This window comes from Monodon monoceros, unplaced genomic scaffold, assembly GCF_005190385.1.
Source record: "Monodon monoceros isolate NGI ecotype Baffin Bay Population unplaced genomic scaffold, NGI_Narwhal_1 Super_Scaffold_2, whole genome shotgun sequence".
Classification (NCBI taxonomy): domain Eukaryota; kingdom Metazoa; phylum Chordata; class Mammalia; order Artiodactyla; family Monodontidae; genus Monodon; species Monodon monoceros.
The window spans coordinates 15,271,569-15,291,125 of record NW_021703776.1 but is presented as its reverse complement, the minus strand read 5'-3'; the positions used below and the strand labels follow the sequence as shown (position 1 = coordinate 15,291,125).

Sequence of the window (19,557 nt, the reverse complement as noted above, 5' to 3'; positions counted from 1 at the left end):
TCTCAAAAGGGAACCCTCCTACACTGTTGGTGGGAATGTAAGTTGGTGCAGCCACTATGGAGAAAAGTATGGAGGTTCCTTAAAAAACTAAAAATAGAGTTTGCCATATGATCAAGCAATCCCACTCCTGGGCGTATATCCAGAGAAAACCATAATTCGAAAAGATACATGTGGACTTCCCTGGTGATGCAGTGGTAAAGAATCCGCCTGCCAATGCAGGAAACATGAGTTCGATCCCTGGTCCGGGAAGATTCCACATGCCGCGGAGCAGCTAAGCCTGTGTGCCACAACTACTGAGCCTGCGCTCTAGAGCCCGCGAGCCACAACTACTGAAGCCCGCACGCCTAGAGCCCGTGCTCCACAACAAGAGAAGCCACCGCAGTGGGAAGCCCGCGCACCACAACAAAGAGTAGCCCCTGCTCGTCACAACTAGAGAAAGCCCGCATGCAGCAACACAGACCCAACACAGCCAAAAAATAAAATTGATTCTTAAAAAGAAAACAAAAGAAAAGATACATGCACCCCCACGTTCACAGCAGCACTATTTACAATAGCCAAGACATGGAAACAACCTAAATGTCCATTGGCAGATGAATGAATAAAGAAGATGTGGTACCTATATACACAATGGAATACTACTCAGCCATAAAAAAAGAATGAAATAATGCCATTTGCAGCAACATGGATGGACCTAGAGATTATCATACTAAGTAAGTCAGACAGAGAAAGACTAAAATCATATGATGTCACTTATATGTGGAATCTAAAACATTACGCAAATAAACTTATCTACAAAACAGAAACAGACACACAGACAGAGAACAGACTTGTGGTTGCCGGGGGCGGGTGGGGGGGGGGGGGAGGGATGGATTAGAAGTTTAGGTTGAGCAGATGCAAACTATTATGTATAGGATGGATAAACAACAATGTTTTACTGTATAGCACAGGGAATTATATTCAATCTCCTGTGATAAACCATAATGGAAAAGAACATGAAAAAGAATGTATAGAAATGTATAACTGAATCACTTTGCTGTACAGCAGAAATACAACATTGTAAATCAACTATACGTCAATAAAATAAATTTTATAAAAAGATCGTTTCTCAAAAACACAGATTTCTCATAAATGTAGCAACTGGCAACTCTTGGAAGGAAAACCCTTTCATTTAAACAGTGATGAGCAGGGAGAATACTGTACAATCTCAACTTTACTACTAAGAAATAAAGCAAAAGAAAAACATTAAAGGATAAAAATCATCATTCATAAGGACCACTACTCTGTTCAACGCTGAAATCTCCTCCAAAATACTGATTACAAATAAGAGCTGGTTCCCCAGTGATGAGCAGTCAGCACCATCCCTTCTATCCAGAGCAGCTTTTCCACCACCCCTCTACCCAACCTCCACCGCCAATTCCCCTACAACTAGAATAGGTTCTTAAAGGGTAGGAGCTATGTTCGATAATCTCTTTATGTCCAGCTGCCATAGCAATTAACAGCGAGTTAGATACACCACAGTTATCCCATACATTGATGAAAATATCTATTAACTTCTGCTCTGGTTTCGAAGTACAATAAATTTCAGCTCATTTACTGAGCACCTATCAATGGGCTGGGGACAAAAGAATATGCAAAAACAGCTAAGACAAAATCCCTGTCCAAACAGACCTTTCAAAGACAAACAGCTATACCACAAAGCAGAGTAAGTGCTAACAAAGATGCAGAAGCAATGTGTCCTCACATTAAGGGAGGATTGGGGCCTTCAGTCTAAGAAGGAGAAGGGAGAGATCTTCAGAAGAAAGTGGTGGGCTTCAAGCCAGATAGCAAAGTCTCAGAAGAAAGTGGTGGGCTTCAAGCCAGGTAGCAAAGTCCTAAATTTAACTGATGAAATAATTTTGAAGGATGCTATCAGACTGCTTCTATTTTTCAACGTTTTAAACAGTTGCAAGCAGCATTTACTTAGCAACCACTCTTATTTATTCATTAAAGCAGGTTAGGGGACTTCCCCACTGGTCCAGCGGTAAACGCCTTGCAATGCAGGGGATGCGGGTTTGGTCCCTGGTCGGAGAACTAAGATCCCACATGCCATGACCACAACTACTGAGCTCGCACACCTGAACTAGAGAGCCTGCGTGCCGCACACTACAGAGCCCAAGCATTCTGGAACCCGCGTGCCACAACCAGAGAAGAGAAAACCCGCACGCCACAACTAGAGAGAACCCCGGGCGCCTCAACAAAAGATCCCGCTTGCCTCAACGAAGATCTCGCATGCCGCAACTAAGACCCAATGTGCCAAAATAAATAATTTTTAAAAAAAAGGCAGGTTATCTACTAGGCAAAACGTTATTAACCTGGTTTGAGTCACATTATTTAAATCAATTAGGTCTTACTTTAAAATATTCCGAAGTTCAGACTAGCTGTCAATATAACAGGCATGGATTACACACTTTAATTGTTCTACCAAAAGCCACTCAGCTCATTAAACAAAACATTTAAAAACTTTTTCCACTTAATGACTTTACACTTAATCTAGCCCTAGCCAAAGTAAATAAGGAATGTTTTGGGATTGATTTAGAGACTGCCTCTCCCGAGGGGGGCATGTTTAATTTTTGTATCATAAAAATCTTTTGTTTCTCAAATTCTTTTACTCAGTCAACATTTATTCAACATGTGTCTGAGGCAAAGCAAAGTACAATAATACTGTCAGGTGGAAGATATTTATGACTGTCTGCGACAAATCAATCATTCGGCAAGTATTATCCTGAGCATCTGTTATGCACCAAGCATTCTAGAAGAACTGGTGCTTTAGAAGACACAGCCTCTGTCACCTCTTTGGGACTCTTAAAGTCCTGTGGGGAAAAACAACCTTGAAAAGGATGACTATAAAATACTGAAGAGTCACAAGACTAGAGGCATCTTGAAAGTTTCTTTTCTTCCCCCACCAATGATGCCAAAAGATAAGGCATCTATTTCATCCATCATGCTAGAAAGAACAAATTACCCACTTTAAAATCTTCACTAAAGGATATACGTATACATGTATAACTGATTCACTTTGCTGTACAGCAGAAACTAACAAAACATTGTAAAGCAGCTCTACTCCAATCAAAATTGAAAAAAAAAAAGCTTCACTAAAATGTTTTGTTTCACAAACTCTCTTGACTAGCACATTCTGGTTTTTGCACATTTTCTGCAGGAGAGATTAGGGGCAGGCCAGGGGCTGTGCGTGGGTGCATTTAGAGACAGGAAGCACGTGTGGACGAGCGAGAGAGAGTAAGGGAGCGTAAGCAACAAAAAAACCGCTTAGTGTAAAGGAACACAGGACATTCCTGAGTTTAGGACATAATCTGGAGAGTTACGTATGCCACTTTCCTCTAATCGAGAAGCATTTTCGGAGTGCCCAGAGCTTTGAATTGAGGAGTCAGTTACTAAAGGAACCATCAGCTTGTGTTCTGGGGGTCACCAAGGGAAGTCAGGGAAATGATTTCATCAGCAGAGAGAGCAGTTGGTCTTGCTCCTTTATGGAGCTATCCTTGCATCCTCCCCTCTGGAGGTTTTCTAAGAACAGGCATTCACCCTGGAGTTCCGGAGGCGACATGCTGTCCCAAGTTTACTGCACGATCTGGAACAGAACAAACCCAAATACGGAGGCCAAAAAGAACATGTTCTTGCTGCCTAAAATCTAATTCCTGCCCAAGCAGACTACTACAGTGTTGGGAAATCTTCCTGTAAGAGAGTCGGTTTTTGAACCCATGAGGCTTACTCGAATTCAGCACGTTCTCCCGGGGAAGATCCTGGGCCACAAGGAAACATCTGTCTACCCTCCCAACAGTCACTTATGCTATTTTTACCAGATGTTCTGAATCTCATCCAGTAACACACAGAGACGACTCAAAGGTAATTAATCCAACTCCCACAAACTGAACATCTTGCCGAAATGTGTACTTTGATCATTTTGAGGAGAGGGTCATGTCTCACCAATTCAAGGAATACCAACATATTTAATTAAGTCACTAAAATTATTGTATGTAATTTTCATTAATGTACCCGCAAGCTGGAAAAAATGAAATAGTGAAGAATAAAGTGAAGAGCCTTTACACAAATGAAAATGGGACTGCATTTTCCATCTTTTAAACTGGTAAAAATAAAAGTTTTGATGATACCAGCTGCTGGTGGGGGATTGGGGAAGAAGGTACTTTGTAACTGGTTGGGAGGAAAACAGACTAGCACCATATGTCTGGAGAACCATCTGACATCCTCTAGTAAAATAGAAAATGCACATGTACTTTGACTTGGCACTTCCATCACTGGGAACCCAATCTATAGATATGTCTACAAACATTCATCGAGATTACCAATAAGGATATTCACTGCAAACTTTTTGAAAAGAAAAAAACCCAAAAAACGGAAATCAATAAGTTATGGCACTATCACATGATGGAACACACAAAAAGAGGTAGATGAATAGATGCTGATACAAAAAAAACCTCTAGATTAAAAAAACCAGTTGCAGAGTAATGTACATACACACATTACTTTGATTTATAAAAAATGTCTGTTAAGCTAAGTAGGAAATCATGGACTATATTCCTTTGTACTTGTCTTGTTTAAAAAGTAACACCTAAGATGATTTCAAAAGAAATGAGAGGAAGAAAAAAAAACTGTCATTTTTACAGGTATTTTGAGCACTATTATTAATTTCTAGAGAGACACAAGAAACTTAACGGTGGCACTTCAAGGCAATGGAACTTGGTGGGGAAAAAAGGCAGTATACCTGTCTGAACTGTTTGAATTTTTTTTTTTTTAAAACCACGGGCATACACTGTTTCCATAATTTAAAAAATACTGAAAAGTAAAATACAAAACAAATAACACTATTAAAAACCAAGAGACAATAACCAACAAGGACCAACTATATAACACATGGAACTATACTCAATATTTTATGATAAACTATAAGGGAAGAGAATCTGAAGAACATATATATACAACTGAATATACACATATATAACTGAATATATACATATATAACTGAATCATTGTGCTGAACACCTGAAAATAACACAATATTGTAACTCAACTATACTTCAATTAAAAAAAAGAGACAAAAACTAAAGAAACATGAAAAAACAAAATAAAAAACCCAAGAAACATAAAGACTAGAGAAGGCTTCAAAGCTAACTCTTGGAATGAACAAACCTTTGAAAACTTTGAGAGCGCAGGTAAAAATGATTATCAGGCATTCAAAGCAAAGGTGAATGCACTCTGCCTATCTTCTTAGGAGACACCGAAAGTCACCCTCGTCCTAGAGGTCGCAAGGACCCTAGGGGTGACTGAGCGCAAGAGTGTCAGAGCAGCTCCACTCACCTATTGTTTAAGGCTCCCCCAAGGTCACAGTCACAAGGTCGACATCCATCCAAGTCGTTGCTTAAGCCCCAGTGCTCTGGCTGCAGAACAAAAGATTAAACATCTAAAGGGGGGTTCCTGTAATTACACAATAGACTCAGCAAGACACAAGTTATGGCGTGTTTTGGACGTTCCACCAAACGTTTATCTGCACCGTGGAAGGAGAAAGCCTACAATAGGTGTGAGTAGGAGTATTCTAGCATAAAGAACCCAAGCTGTGGGTCACTGGGGTCAGAGAGGGTTGCACATACCCACATGGTAACCCCAGATCACAGCAGTTTCTTTGCCCTGCAAATAGCCTTCATCCAAGAATTAACATGAGCTAGCAGCAAACATGCCAATTTTCTTCATTGGAATTACTCTGGCAGTGAGACAGTAATATGAAAGCAATCACAAAAATGTTTTAAAAGATATAAAATATAATTAAAAAAAATTACACTCATAATTACTCTACCCATAATCACTACAGTCAACTTTTTGGTCTATTTCCTTCCAGATTTTGTTTTTCTTGTTGAACTTTTTCCCTAGTCAAGATACTACTCACATCCTGTGTTCTTTTATATATATTTTTTACACCAGCATAAGCATTTCCTCACGTTATCATCATTTTCAATGGCAACCAAATATCACACTGCATAGAAACACCCAAATTTATTTAACTATTTTCCCTACTGTTGCTTCCAAGTTATTTTTGTTACGATTAATAAAAGATGCAATGAGTCTTCTGGTGAATACATCTTTGTCCAACTTTCTGATTATTTCATTAGGATAGATTCCCAGAAGTGGGATTACTGGGTCAAAGGGGATGCACATTTCTACAGCCTATGGATACACATCCGCAAAACACTTTTCACAAAGTATGAACCAGTCTGTATTTCCATCAGTAGCACACGAGTACCTGGCCCTCACTATGTCCTCACTTAACAGTCAGCATTCCTATTTTTTTTTAAAAACTTTTGTTAATTCTGTCTGTAAAGATGGTACTTCACTGTGGTTTTATTCTGCAACTCTAACGGCGATGGTGAATATCTTGTCAAAATTAGTAATTCCTCTTTTGTGAATGGTCTACTCGTGTCTTTTAATATTAATATTTACATAAAAGCGTGATGGTAGAACCTACAACTGTGAAAATCGTTCTCTATTGAAATGTCATATTCACAAACCACCCATCCCATGTAATTACGATTTACCTACCAGACACTGGTCACAATGCTGTCCTGTCACCAGACGCTTACAGTAGCAGTAACCAGTCTCAGAATCACAAGGATTCCTGCCAGGAATCGTTCCCAGAGGACTGCAAGTACAAGCTTCATTAAAGATAAAATGAAGTAAAGAAACACAAACCAAGTGAGTCTGTAGTAGTCGAATGGATTAAGAATTGCAAAGTAAAACGGGAATTACGTGCACATGAGAACTCCCAAACTTTTTGAACACATATACTTACATTTACAACCAAATGGATCTTCAGTGCTTAAACCATAGAAGCCTTCTTTGCAGATATCACAATGTTCTCCTTCCACGTGTAATTTACACCGACACTGACCAGCAATGAGACCGGCAGAAAAATCCGTGTAACTGTCACAGACTCCCTTGTTCTGAGAACCAGCTGGGTCACAGGTACATTCTAAGAATCAGAAGCATGAGGTAACACAATGTGTGTGTTTATGTAGAAATACACGTATTCCCTTCATCCCTCCAAATGTCACAAAAATAGACTCAAAAAGCCTGGACTACTAAGTAAATTCTACCCCCGGCATCCTGTACCGCAGCTAAAGTAAGGCTGGGTCTGAGTCCCAAGAGAAGGACCGTGACCACCAGACTATTCAAGCTGAAAGCTGACCTAAACAGGTCCCCCCTCGTGACCTCTCCCCACATACGTTCACAGAGATTAGGATCCCGGATGTCTCTCTCCGGGTGCTGGTAGTAAAACGGTTTGCACTGCTCGCAGTTGCGCCCTATCGTGTTGTGCTGACACTCATCACACACCCCTCCGCTGACGTTGCCAGTGGCCAAGTAGACCGCCATGTCGAAGTGGCAAGAGCTGGAATGTTCGTTGCAGTTACATTCTGCGAGACAAGACCAACGGCAGGAAAAGCCTTTTCAATCTACTTACCGGGGGAGGATGGGGTTGGTGGGAAGGAAGCTCATTTTGGAAACTGGGGACGAAGTTCAGGCGAAATGGCAATTAACAAGAAGGCGCTGGCGGTGAAAAGGACACATCTGCTTACGACATCAGTTTAAATCCTAAGCCATGCTGGAAACCTTCCGAGTGTGACCTTTATGAAATAACCTCACTTGCCCTCTTTGGAAGAGAATGGGCTATAAAAAGTTGAAAAGTGCTAGGGGAGGTCCCCTTGGAGGCTCACTCACAGGAAGGCTGCACTGCATGGAAAAGCGCTTGGGCCATGCTCAGGGTTGGGACGGGAATACGTCCCTCCAGAGGGTTTTCTAGGCGGTATGTTCCTGGGGAAGACTGTCTGGGCTGCCGGCTTTGAGGAACGTGGTATGAAGGCCGGATTCCCTTGCTCGTCATTCCCACCACCACACCGGGCCAGGTTCTGTTAATCAGACCCTTAACAGCCATCCAGCCGGCCTTCTTGGGTCATTCTGTCCCTCCTCTAGCCCATTCGGCGGAGTCCTCTTGGTCCAACCCACCTTTAACCATCGCTCTCTCACGCTCAACAACCCCCATCGACGACCCTTGTCTTCTCACAGCGAAGCTTCTGTCACTGGGGCCCTCACGGGGCTCTACATACTGGCCTTATCCGTCCTGTAGGGAGGGACTGTGTCGTCATGCCCTGGATACGTTGGTTTAATTAAAGCCCAGAATCATGAATTAAACCCTGGTGTGAGAATGCCCTTAGAGCCTTGTGTTTTGTGTTCTCCTTATCTGAACTCCCTTCCACCTCCCCCCTCCCCGCCCCCCTGCGCTTTCTTCTCTTTACCTAAACAATCCTAACTATTTGTTAAGGGCCAGCTGGTCGTCCTTACTAACAAAACCTTGACCACTCGAGCCCTCGCTGTTTTCTGAGCTCCTAGAACAGTCCTCAGTGGGGGCAGAGACAGCACGCCTCGCAGGGATGATAGTCTATCAGAATCACTGTGTGTGTGGGGGGGGGGGGGGGCAGGGTGGTGGTGTTTCAAACTACCCCTCTGCCCAGAGAATAGCACCGGGAGGGATGGGTGGATGGAAAGATGCCACAGGCTGCAGCTGGGCTGGCACAGAAACAAGGCTGACAAATACTCCATCTCTTTTAGACCTATTGATCCACCACATGGCTGTTTTCATTCACTGTTCGCTCATGGTCATCTTGCCTTAAAAACAGGTACAATGTCAGGGATGGCATCTCTGTCTTCTACTAAATCTGCCAAACACATAGGTGCTGCTCAAATATTAATTGATTAATTTAATAGACTGGATAGTGGCTTCCTAGGATTATCAGGGTGAGGCTGGGAAAAGGGTAGTAACTTTCCTTCCTTTTGCAGACCAGTGTACTGTTACAGCATCTCTACTCCAAAAATGGATACCGGGCTCTGAATTGATTCAGAACGTCCCTTTGCCTGAGACTTACTTTTACAGGCATTGCTGTTTCGACCTTCGGCGGGTCTCCAAGGTAAATCATGGTAGAAATCCATGCACTGTTCACAGTTTAGGCCCTTGGTGTTATGCCTGCACATGCAGTGTCCGTGAACCTTGAAAGTTACAAAAACAGAAAAAAGCAAAGGAAGAGATACACTAACGGCCAGACCTTTCCCACAATCAATGGAAAATATCAACCCCTTCGGATACTGATCCTCATCTGTAGCGCACCACAATGAGGGTTTCTTTGATTTTATTTTGTCCCTTCGCCCCCCGGTGAGTCCTGTCTTATTGATGGCCGTAATTCCCAACTCTAGGAACAGTTCCTGCTATATAATGGGTACTCGATAAATATTCTTATTGAAGTATTGATGAGGAAAACACAGAAGAACAAAATTAGTCACTTAAATTTTTTTTTAAAAAACAAACTAGTTACTTAACACTTTAAAAAAATCTATTATAATAGAAATCAACAAAAGTTATAATGGAGAACTAAACGTGTACACACCACCGGGAACCAACTCAATTTACTACAAGCTTTACCCCACGCCATACAAAAGACAGGTTTTCTCTGCTTGCTTTGTTTGGTTTTTGACTTCCGGCTCAGCACTTAAAAATGTTTTTTCAACCCAAAATGAGATTTTAAGAATTAATCAGTTACCACATTTACATTTTTAAGGAAAGAAATATAAAATGCCAGAAAAAGATACAGATTATTTCGCTTCAGGAAGGGACCACGATGTGCTCTTTTACACCACACCGCCAGTCACACTTGAGCCCGTGAGGCACATAAATGATAAATCAATTCTTTCCGTCGAGCAAATATGCACGTTCACGGATCCCTCACCGTAACACTAGTTTCTACAGGATGGAATTCAGAAACAGGACAGACAGGTCCACCCTGAACCCACCTTGACAAGAGTGCAGTTAGCAGAAGACTAAATTCCTCCCATTATAAAGTGGTTTTACATAGACTTAAAACCAGTCCCAAAGCCCATACCATAGGACCCTATGGCATCTGAATCAACAGTACAACATACTGTGAGACGCATGGTAGTGACATGACTACATGAGGTTAGCTACACACAGGATCTGTTACTCTGAGAAGTAAATATCATCTACCTGGCACTCTCTGAAAGATGGAGCAAAAAGATTAGAAGGACATATTCTCCCTTCAGGCTCTGTTAAAAATTCAACTTTATCTGTGCAATAAAGGTTCTAAATAGAGTAAAGGGAAGTCAGAAGTTTAGACTGTTGAATACAAGTCAGTCCTGCACCTTCACTTTCTTAGATGAGGACTAACAATTTTTGAAAAGGCCAACATCAACTAAGCAAGGCACACCTTTCATCAAGAAGCAAGGCCCACAGCCCAGTGGAGGCCCCGGTGCAGAGTCAAGTGGGATTTATCCCAGGGATGCAAGGATTCTTCAATATATGCAAATAAGTCAATGTGACACACCATATTAACAAATTGAAGAATAAAAACCATATGATAAATAGATGCAGAAAAAGCTTTTGACAAAATTCAACACCCATTTATGATAAAAACTCTCCAGAAAGTGGGCATAGAGGGAACCTACCTCAACATAATAAAGGCCATATACGACAAAACCACAGCAAACATCATTCTCAGTGGTGAAAAACTGAAAGCATTTCTTCTAAGATCAGGAACAAGACAAGGATGTCCATGCTCACCACTATTATTCAACACAGTTTTGGAAGTCCTAGCCACGGCAATCAGAGAAGAAAAATAAAAGGAATACAAATTGGAAAAGAAGAAGTAAAATTGTCACTGTTTGCAGATGACATGATACTATACATAGAGAATCCTAAAGATGCCACCAGAAAACTACTAGAGCTAATCAATGAATTTGGTAAAGTTGCAGAATACAAAATTAACGCACAGAAATCTCTTGCATTCCTATATACTAATGATGAAAAATCTGAAACAGAAATTAAGGAAACACTGTCATTTACCACTGCAACAAAAAGAATAAAATACCTAGGAATAAACCTACCTAGGGAGACAAAAGACCTATATGCAGAAAACTGTAAGACACTGATGAAAGAAATTAAAGACAATACCAACAGATAGAGAGATACACCATGTTCTTGGATTGGAAGAATCAATATTGTGAAAATGACTCTACTACCCAAAGCAATCGACAGATTCAATGCAATCCCTATCAAATTACCAATGGCATTTTTTAAGGAACTAGAACAAAGAATCTTAAAATTTGTATGGAGACACAAAAGACACCGAATAGCCAAAGCAGTCTTGAGGGAAAAAAACGGAGCTGCAGGAATCAGGCTCTCTGACTTCAGACTATACTACAAAACTACAGTAATCAAGACAATACGGTACTGGCACAAAAACAGAAATACAGATCAATGCAACAGGATAGAGAGCCCAGAGATAAACCCACGCACCTATGGTCAACTAATCTATGATAAAGGAGGCAAGGATATACAATGGAGAAAAGACAGCCTCTTCAATAGTGGTGCTGGGAAAACTGGACAGCTACATGTAAAAGAATGAAATTAGAATACTCCCTAACATCATACACAAAAATAAACTCAAAATGGATTACAGACCTAAATGTAACACTGGACACTCTAAAACTCTTAGAGGAAAACAGGAAGAACACTCTTTGACATAAATTACAGCAAGATCTTTTTTGATCCACCTCTTAGAGTAATGGAAATAAAAACAAATAAACAAACGGGACCTAATGAAACTTAAAAGCTTTTGCAAAGCAAAGGAAACTACAAACAAGATGAAAAGACAACCCTCAGAATGGGAGAAAACATTTGCAAATGAATCAACGGACAAAGGATTAATCTCCAAAATATATAAACAGCTCATGCAGCTCAATATTAAAAGACAAGCCAATCAAAAAATGGGCAGAAAACCTAAATAGACAGTTCTCCAAAGCATACAGATGGCCAAGAAGCACATGAAAAGCTGCTCAACATCACTAATCATTAGAGAAATGCAAATCAAAACTACAATGAGGTATCACCTCACACCAGTTAGAATGGGCATCATCAGAAAATCTACAAACAACAAATGCTGGAGAGGGTGTGGAGGAAAGGGAACCCTCTTGCACTGTTGGTGGGAATGTAAGTGGATACAGCCACTAGGGAGAACAGTATGGAGGTTCCTTAAAAAACTAAAAATAGAATTACCATATGACCCAGCAATCCCACTACTGGGCATATACACTGAGAAAACCATAATTCAGAAAGACACATGCACCCCAATGTTCACTGCAGCACTATTTACAATAGCCAGGTCATGGAAGCAACCTAAATGCCCATCGACAGACGAATGGATAAAGAAGATGTGGTACATACATACAATGGAATATTACTCAGCCATAAAAAGGAACGAAATTGAGTCATTTGTAGAGACATGGATGGATCTAGAGACTGTCATACAGAGCAAAGTAAATCAGAAAGAGAAAAACAAATATCGTATATTAACGCATATATGTGGAACCTAGAAAAATGGTACAGATGAACCGGTTTGCAGGTCAGAAATAGAGACACAGATGTAGAGAACAAATGTATGGACACCAAGGGGAGAAAGTGGCAGGGGGGTGAGCTGGTGGTGTGATGAATTGGGAGATTGGGATTGACATGTATACACTAATATGTATAAAATGGATAACTAATAAGAACCTGCTGTATAAAAAAATACAATAAAATTCAAAAAAAAAAATTTTATTTAATTAAAAAAAAAGGAAGCGAGGCCCACAGTCCAGTGGAGGCCCTGGTGCAGTCAGGAGAGCAAGATTTCAACTCGCATCTGCCATGTACTTACATAGGACCCTTTGGCAAATTACTTAAACTCTGGTCTAACAAGAATCAACAATTCACTTAGAAACTGGTAAAATAACCTAACGTTACCCATTTGGCAAGTTACCCAAGTCCCCTATTTTTAAAATTACATAATTTGAAAACACAGCATAAAAGTAGGAAAAGAATGAAACTAGAAGATCAAGAAACAAAGTCCATTTGACTCCTAAAGGGTGTCCGTGGTTCTAGGTTCAAATTTCCAGGTTCTCTGGGCTGAGGTCAATTTATGCCTTCTGGCATGCAGGCTGGAATGCTTGTGGTTTTTAATATTCCCTCAAGTAAAGGAAGATGTGACTGTCATGTAGAAAACTTTTTAATCCTTACTGACTAAAATATCTACTGTGGCAGCAGCCCACAGGGACAATTTCCAAAAATTCGCTGTCTATGAAATGAGTATTCTTTACATTCTCACAGTCCACGAAAATCAGCAAACAGAAAAGGAAAAAAAAAAAAAATCAACCACTGGAATGGTACAAAGGACTAAATAGCGGTCTGGAAAAATAAGACCCCAAATAAAAAGGCTTAAGGTAATACTAGCTTTCATCTGCTTTTCAGAATCACCCGAACGAAGGAGGAAGCTGCCTGGAACGTGTACTTACCATTCCTTCTCCTTCTGCGTGGAATCCATCCACCGGGGCACACTCGCTGGCGTGGCCATAGCAGAAGCAGTTTCCTCGAATCACCATATCGTAAACCGCGTAATAGTACTTTTCTCTGATTTCCATTCTGGAATCCAAAAGGTTATCTCCCAAAGTATGTAGTTTCACAAACTTGATTCTCAAGTTGGTGATTTTTAAGAGATCTACGAAGGTCACCAAGAATATGAAAAGTGTGATCAAAGAAGCAAGGCTTCCTTTGCAATTAGAGAACTTGGTTTTTTTCTCTTTATAGAAAGGCATGACAAATAAAAATGGCTTAAGCTTACCCCCCCTGCATGATCTAGATGCACGTAATAATAAAGGTTAACATAATGTGACAGTCTCTCGAAGAAAGGTTATTCCCTTCTCATCAGTTTAACAAGAACATCTGTTCTGTGATGGATTTGCTGGCAGACTGATGTCTCAGGAAGAAGCGTGGAGGCGGAGAAATTTAAAAATGCGGTTGCACGATTGCCGGAAGCCACTGAACACACAGTAATCTAAACTACTGCAATACCATCTGGTTCCCACAGCAATTAGTCTCAAAATCAGAAAATTCCATTCGGGTGGGAAAGAGCTTATTAAAGCACTCCAATTATCATTATAAGACAATTAGAGACATGTGTTTATCTTTGGAGAGCAAAACGCTATCTGAAATTTCCCACCATTTAGGTGAAATCCAAGTTACTAAAATCGACTTAACATGATAGAATAACCACAATCCAGGGCCTGACTTTTCAACCAAGTTTGGAAGCACCGTTACAATCTACAACTTTCTGGGTCTTAGTTTTACAGTTTACCAATATAATTACCAATGTAATACAGTGGCGTGAAGATAACGGAGCTTAGTACTGGGATGCTGAGGCAAATTATTCTTTCCTAAATAGAAGTTACTTCTAGACCAACGTCTCTTATTTGATCTTTTCTTCCTTTTTCTGGGTCTATAGGCCTATGCTTATTACAGGAGCGGGGCTGTCGATTACATTCTCTAATAACTTGATAAACCAAGAGTCATTCAATCTTCTCTATCAGTGTTTTCATGAATCACTAAGTGGGCTCTTGCTGAAGTGGACCCCAAAAGATTCATTAGCCCACCTGTCCTCCCCTTTTAGCTCTGTAGCCTAAAATTGCTCCTAAGCTTTACTTTCATTTCTGCTGATAGATTCTTAAAATTTACAACACGGGACAACGGGGCATTGGCCCAATGCATCAGATACTTTCAAAGCCCAGATACAATTTTAAATACTTATAATATATGCATAGCTTACAATGAAGACTATAGAAATAGCTGTGGGTTCAAAGAGAAAGCCCATGAGTCCATGCATTCAACTTAGGCTCTTTGTAAAATCAAAAACTAAACAGAGAAACTGTGGTACTACTTCACCAAACGGAACTTCTGAATGCCAACATTTCCTCCTGCACAATAAGAGCACAAGCGCCTACTGACAAGAGGCCAAACAACAAACGTGAAGAGCAGCTGGAGTATTTAGAAGCCCTTGAGTGATCTCTGTGGAAGCCCTCAGCAGAGCAAATAAGCTCCCTCGCTTTCTCCTGCCATATTTAACAACAGCTAAGCCTCGTGTTTACTGCTGTTTTAAGAGGCACAATCACTTTTGAAGTGAGTTTCGGAGGCCTCAACAATAGGGACAAGTAAAGAGATATTGTTCCCTTGATTACAAAGTAAATCCAAAGCATGATCTGTTACAGTGGATGCTTCTTTAATATAGGAATAGGTTTTCTGATGCCATTTAACAGCCGAAGACAATAGAATTATAATGGCAGCACATTCTCCAAGTCCCACAAATTTCACCCTAAAGGAACAGACCGTGAGTCCTTTTACGGACCCAGGAGGTGTTGGTCATGGAGCCTGTGTGGACATTTCTCGCAACTGGATTTTGGGAGCGGGGAGGGCAGGCCTCCCAGAGCTCACTCAGAAATGGCACAGGGCTGCATGTACCATTAAATATTTGTTTGATATCACACTAAGTGAAGGAAGTCAGACAGAGAAAGACAAATGTCACATGATATCGCTTATATGTGGAATCTAATTTTAAAAAATGATACAGATGAACTTATTTACAAAACAGAAAGACTTACAGATAACCAAAACAAACTTATGCTCACCAAAGGGGAGACATGGCGGCGGGTGGGGGAGGGATAAATCAGGAGCTTGGGATGAACACGCACACATTACTATATGCAAGACAGATAACCAGCAAGGACCTACTGGATAGCACAGGGAACTCTACTCAATATTCTGGGATAACCTATATGAGAAAACAGTCTGAAAAATAACAAATATATGTATATGTGTAACTGAATCACTTTGCTGTACACCTAAAACACAACATTGTAAATCAACTATACTCCAATAAAATCTTAAAAATAAAAACTTTAAAATAAATATTTGTTTGACAATAGAATGTCCAGAATGTACATTCTATGAATTTAATAAATTACAGACCAGACACGGTCTGGGCCATATGTAAAATTAAGTGAGGAAACAGCACTTTTCTGGCAATATTCCCTGGACTCCTTCCATTCTACTCTCCCCTGCTGTGAGCCGGGAAGTGCCACGGGGCTTTGGTTCAAAGGAGGGCCATGCCCCACTGAGAAAAACCAGCAAGACCTCACCCCACCTCTGCTCAACTGACTGCACCTCAGTAGCTGGAGAGGGGGCCTTATCCTCACTCTGAGGTGCAGGACCCGGTCTACAGAAGGCCTGAGTGACAGCTGATGGCAGTGACGACACCAACAGCGGCAGCAGCTTCACAGACCCAACATTTTCTATGCGTTGGGCACCTTGGTGAGTCATTTATATACATTACTCATTTTACGTCCACAGCAACCAGAAGGTCAATATGACTCTCCATTTACAGATGAAAAAGTAGAAGCTAAAAAAAAGTTGTAAGTAAATGACTTGCCCAAGGTCACAGAGCTCTAATATGCTGGAGCTGGGACTTAAACCCAGCTGTGCCGGATTCCAAAGCCCATTCTGCCTACCAAGAAGATCAAAATGTATTTCTGTAAAGACATGAGCGTGGTTGCTGGATGCTGGAAAGCAGTCTGCTCTAAGAATCATAACATGTGCGTTCAGGATCTCTCATTAAATAGCCAGGTCACTTTATACGTGTGAGTCCAACTCTGAGCCTCAGTTGACTCATCTGTGAAATGCAACTGCAACCCTCATCTTAATGAGCACACTGAATGTGGCTGAGACCTCAAATTTTCCCCCAGGATTCTTTTTTCTCTTCTTCTTTTGACAGTAAGAGCTCTAGCCAAGAGTTTGCGAGTGCGCACAGCCACCAGCTAGAGCATCTCACATCTCCTGCGGTATAGCCAGGGGACTAATTTTGGCCAATGGGGCGTGAACGGATGTGATGTTAGGCCTCAGGTGGCTTGCTCTTTACTTGTCCCCTCCCACAGGTTGGGACAAGGACAGGGTGGGGTTGATCCAGGTCTAACCATGTGGATACAGACTACAAGACAGAGGGAACCTGGGTGACCTAATGGCTACAGTTGCCAGATTTGGCAATAATAATACAAGATGCTCAGTAAATTTGAATTTCAGATAAACAATCATTGCAGCAGCAATATGTCCCAAATATCACATGGTTATACTAACCACAAATATTGCACGCAATAGGCTCGTCGAACCAGTCACAAATATCACATGGGATATAGTTATCCTAAAAAAATGATTTGTTACTTATCTGAAAATTCATACTGAACCGGGTGTCATCCTGTATTTTAACTGGTAAGCCTGCTTGCAGCAAGCGAACGGTACTTTATCTGTAAATCTCCCTCGGTGATTTCGTAAGAGAGAAGTCAACTTTTTTGAGACACTGCATTTTTGGGGACACCTTGTTACAATGGCCTAATCTGTACCTGTATATACATAATTATATATATGTATGCATAATATATGATATATATCATATATGCGATATATATACATATACACACATGTCATATATATATGATACTGAGCAATAAATAAGGTATTATGACCAGCATAATGGTTTGGGGTCTTATGACACAAACCTGTTACTCTTATCAAAACGTGTTCCCCTTCAGTGAGGACTGATAACTGCCAATTTCAAGAGCATTGCAAAGAAAGAAGGAAATGGAGAGGGTGGAATTAGCACTTGATATTTAGATTCTGGGTAGCAGTGCTCTGGGTAAGCATTCTCCCATGATTGCTGTTCTTCATTAAAGCTTTTATTTGAAAACAAGCTTACTCTGTATCCTTGGACTGTAAGGATCTTCTATTCTGAAAGCAGGATCTAAAGCACGAAAAATCACCTAAAAATAGATATAAGAGTAATTGGTATTTTTGCGACGATCAAAAGCTAGATTTGTAAGTAGAATGGAAAACAAAAAGAACAAACAAACCTCTCCTTCCGTTGAGGGTTCAATGTCAGAATATCGGGAATCACAAATTATATCATCGACTTTTTTCATGGGACCGGTGGAAATGCCGGGAAATGAGCTCTCACAATCATAGGCAAAGTATCTGTATACACCCCAGGTTTTTCCAAAGTCGGACGATCGTTCTATCAGCATAGCGGCTGGACGGAATGTCTAAAGGCAGGGTGGAAGAGACTCATTGGACGCTTTTATTGGTAATCTGTATTTTAAAATCTCAGAGGAAAATATCATTCAATTGTGTGCCACAAACCCTGACTGCATGTGGTTGGTATTTCAGACTGTGGCTGGATTTCAAATATTTCAAGCTGTTCCATGGAGCCTCTTTTCACAGGAAAGTGTCTCGCCTCTAAATTTTGCACTTTCTCCCACCCTACCAGAGACTAGTAAGCTGTTCCTCTTTATTTATTTATTTATTTATAAGCTGTTCCTCCTTAGAAGCTGATTATAAATAGGCCTTAATAGCATACAAGTTTTGGTTTATTTAGCCACCATGCCCATGACATGACTGCTATAGCTTGAGTGTTCCTTCTTTCATTAATTCGTTTAATCATTCAGTAGATGTGTAATGACAGCTACTCGGTACCAGACAGGGGTCTAAATGCTGTAACTAATGCTGTCCAGTGAGGTACAGGACTGGGCAGAAATTATTTACAAAACAATTCGTCAAACACTATAATAGAGTCACATGTGGTGTGCTTTGGGAAAACAAGAGGAAGGAATTACTAACTCAAGAAGCTAGAGAATCCTGCAATTCCAGCTACACACCCCAAAGAACTGAAAACAGGGACTCAAATGGAGACTTGTACATGAACAGTCAGAGCAGCATCACTCACAATCCCCAACAAGCGGAAACCACTCAAGTGTCCATCAGTGGATAAACAGACACACAAAAGGTGATATATACATGCAATGGACTACTATTCGGCAATAAAAAAGAATGAAATTCTGATACTTCCTACAACATGGATGAACCTCGGAAACATTACTCTAAGTGAAATAAGCCAGACACAGAAGAATAACGTGTGATTCCACTTATATGAAACATATGGAATAGGCAAGTACATAGAGACAGAAAGTAGGTTAGAGGTTAAGAGAGGCTGGGAAGGGGCTTCCCTGGGGCGCAGTGGTTGAGAGTCCGCCTGCCGATGCAGGGGACACGGGTTCGTGCCCCGGTCCGGGAAGATCCCGCATGCCGCAGAGCGGCTGGGCCCGTGAGCCATGGCCGCTGAGCCTGCGCGTCCGGAGCCTGTGCTCCGCAACGGGAGAGGCCACAGCAGTGAGAGGCCAGCGTACCGCAAAAAAAAAAAAAAAAAAAAAAAAGAGGGGCTGGGAAGAGGGAGTGATGAGGAGCTATTGCTTAATGGGTACAGGGTGTCTACCTGGGGTGACGAAAAAGTGCTGCAGACAGTGGTGTTGGTCGCACAACTCTGTGAATACACCTACGGCCATCAGAACCGCACATTTAAAAATGGTTAAAAAAGCAAATTCTGTGCTACATATATTTTAGCATGCGTGCGGGCGCGCGCACACACACACACACACACACACACACACACACACACACACACACACACACACACACACACACACACACACACACACACACACACACACACACACACACACACACACACACACACA

At 41.1% G+C, this 19,557-nt stretch overlaps 1 protein-coding gene across 2 annotated transcripts in view; it reads right to left on the bottom strand.

Annotated features, from left to right (window-relative positions):
- LAMB1 (laminin subunit beta 1) overlaps nt 1-19,557 on the bottom strand; it is a 74,521-nt gene that overhangs the window by 41,079 nt on the left and 13,885 nt on the right. For both annotated transcript variants that reach the window (XM_029232996.1, XM_029232995.1), the window contains 8 exons: nt 17,881-18,069; nt 17,727-17,790; nt 13,447-13,649; nt 8,979-9,099; nt 7,284-7,472; nt 6,851-7,030; nt 6,601-6,713; nt 5,368-5,447 (listed from right to left, as the gene is read on the bottom strand). In XM_029232996.1, the coding sequence (XP_029088829.1) occupies nt 5,368-5,447; nt 6,601-6,713; nt 6,851-7,030; nt 7,284-7,472; nt 8,979-9,099; nt 13,447-13,649; nt 17,727-17,790; nt 17,881-18,069 (1,139 nt within the window). The remainder of the gene's footprint in view (nt 1-5,367; nt 5,448-6,600; nt 6,714-6,850; nt 7,031-7,283; nt 7,473-8,978; nt 9,100-13,446; nt 13,650-17,726; nt 17,791-17,880; nt 18,070-19,557) is intronic.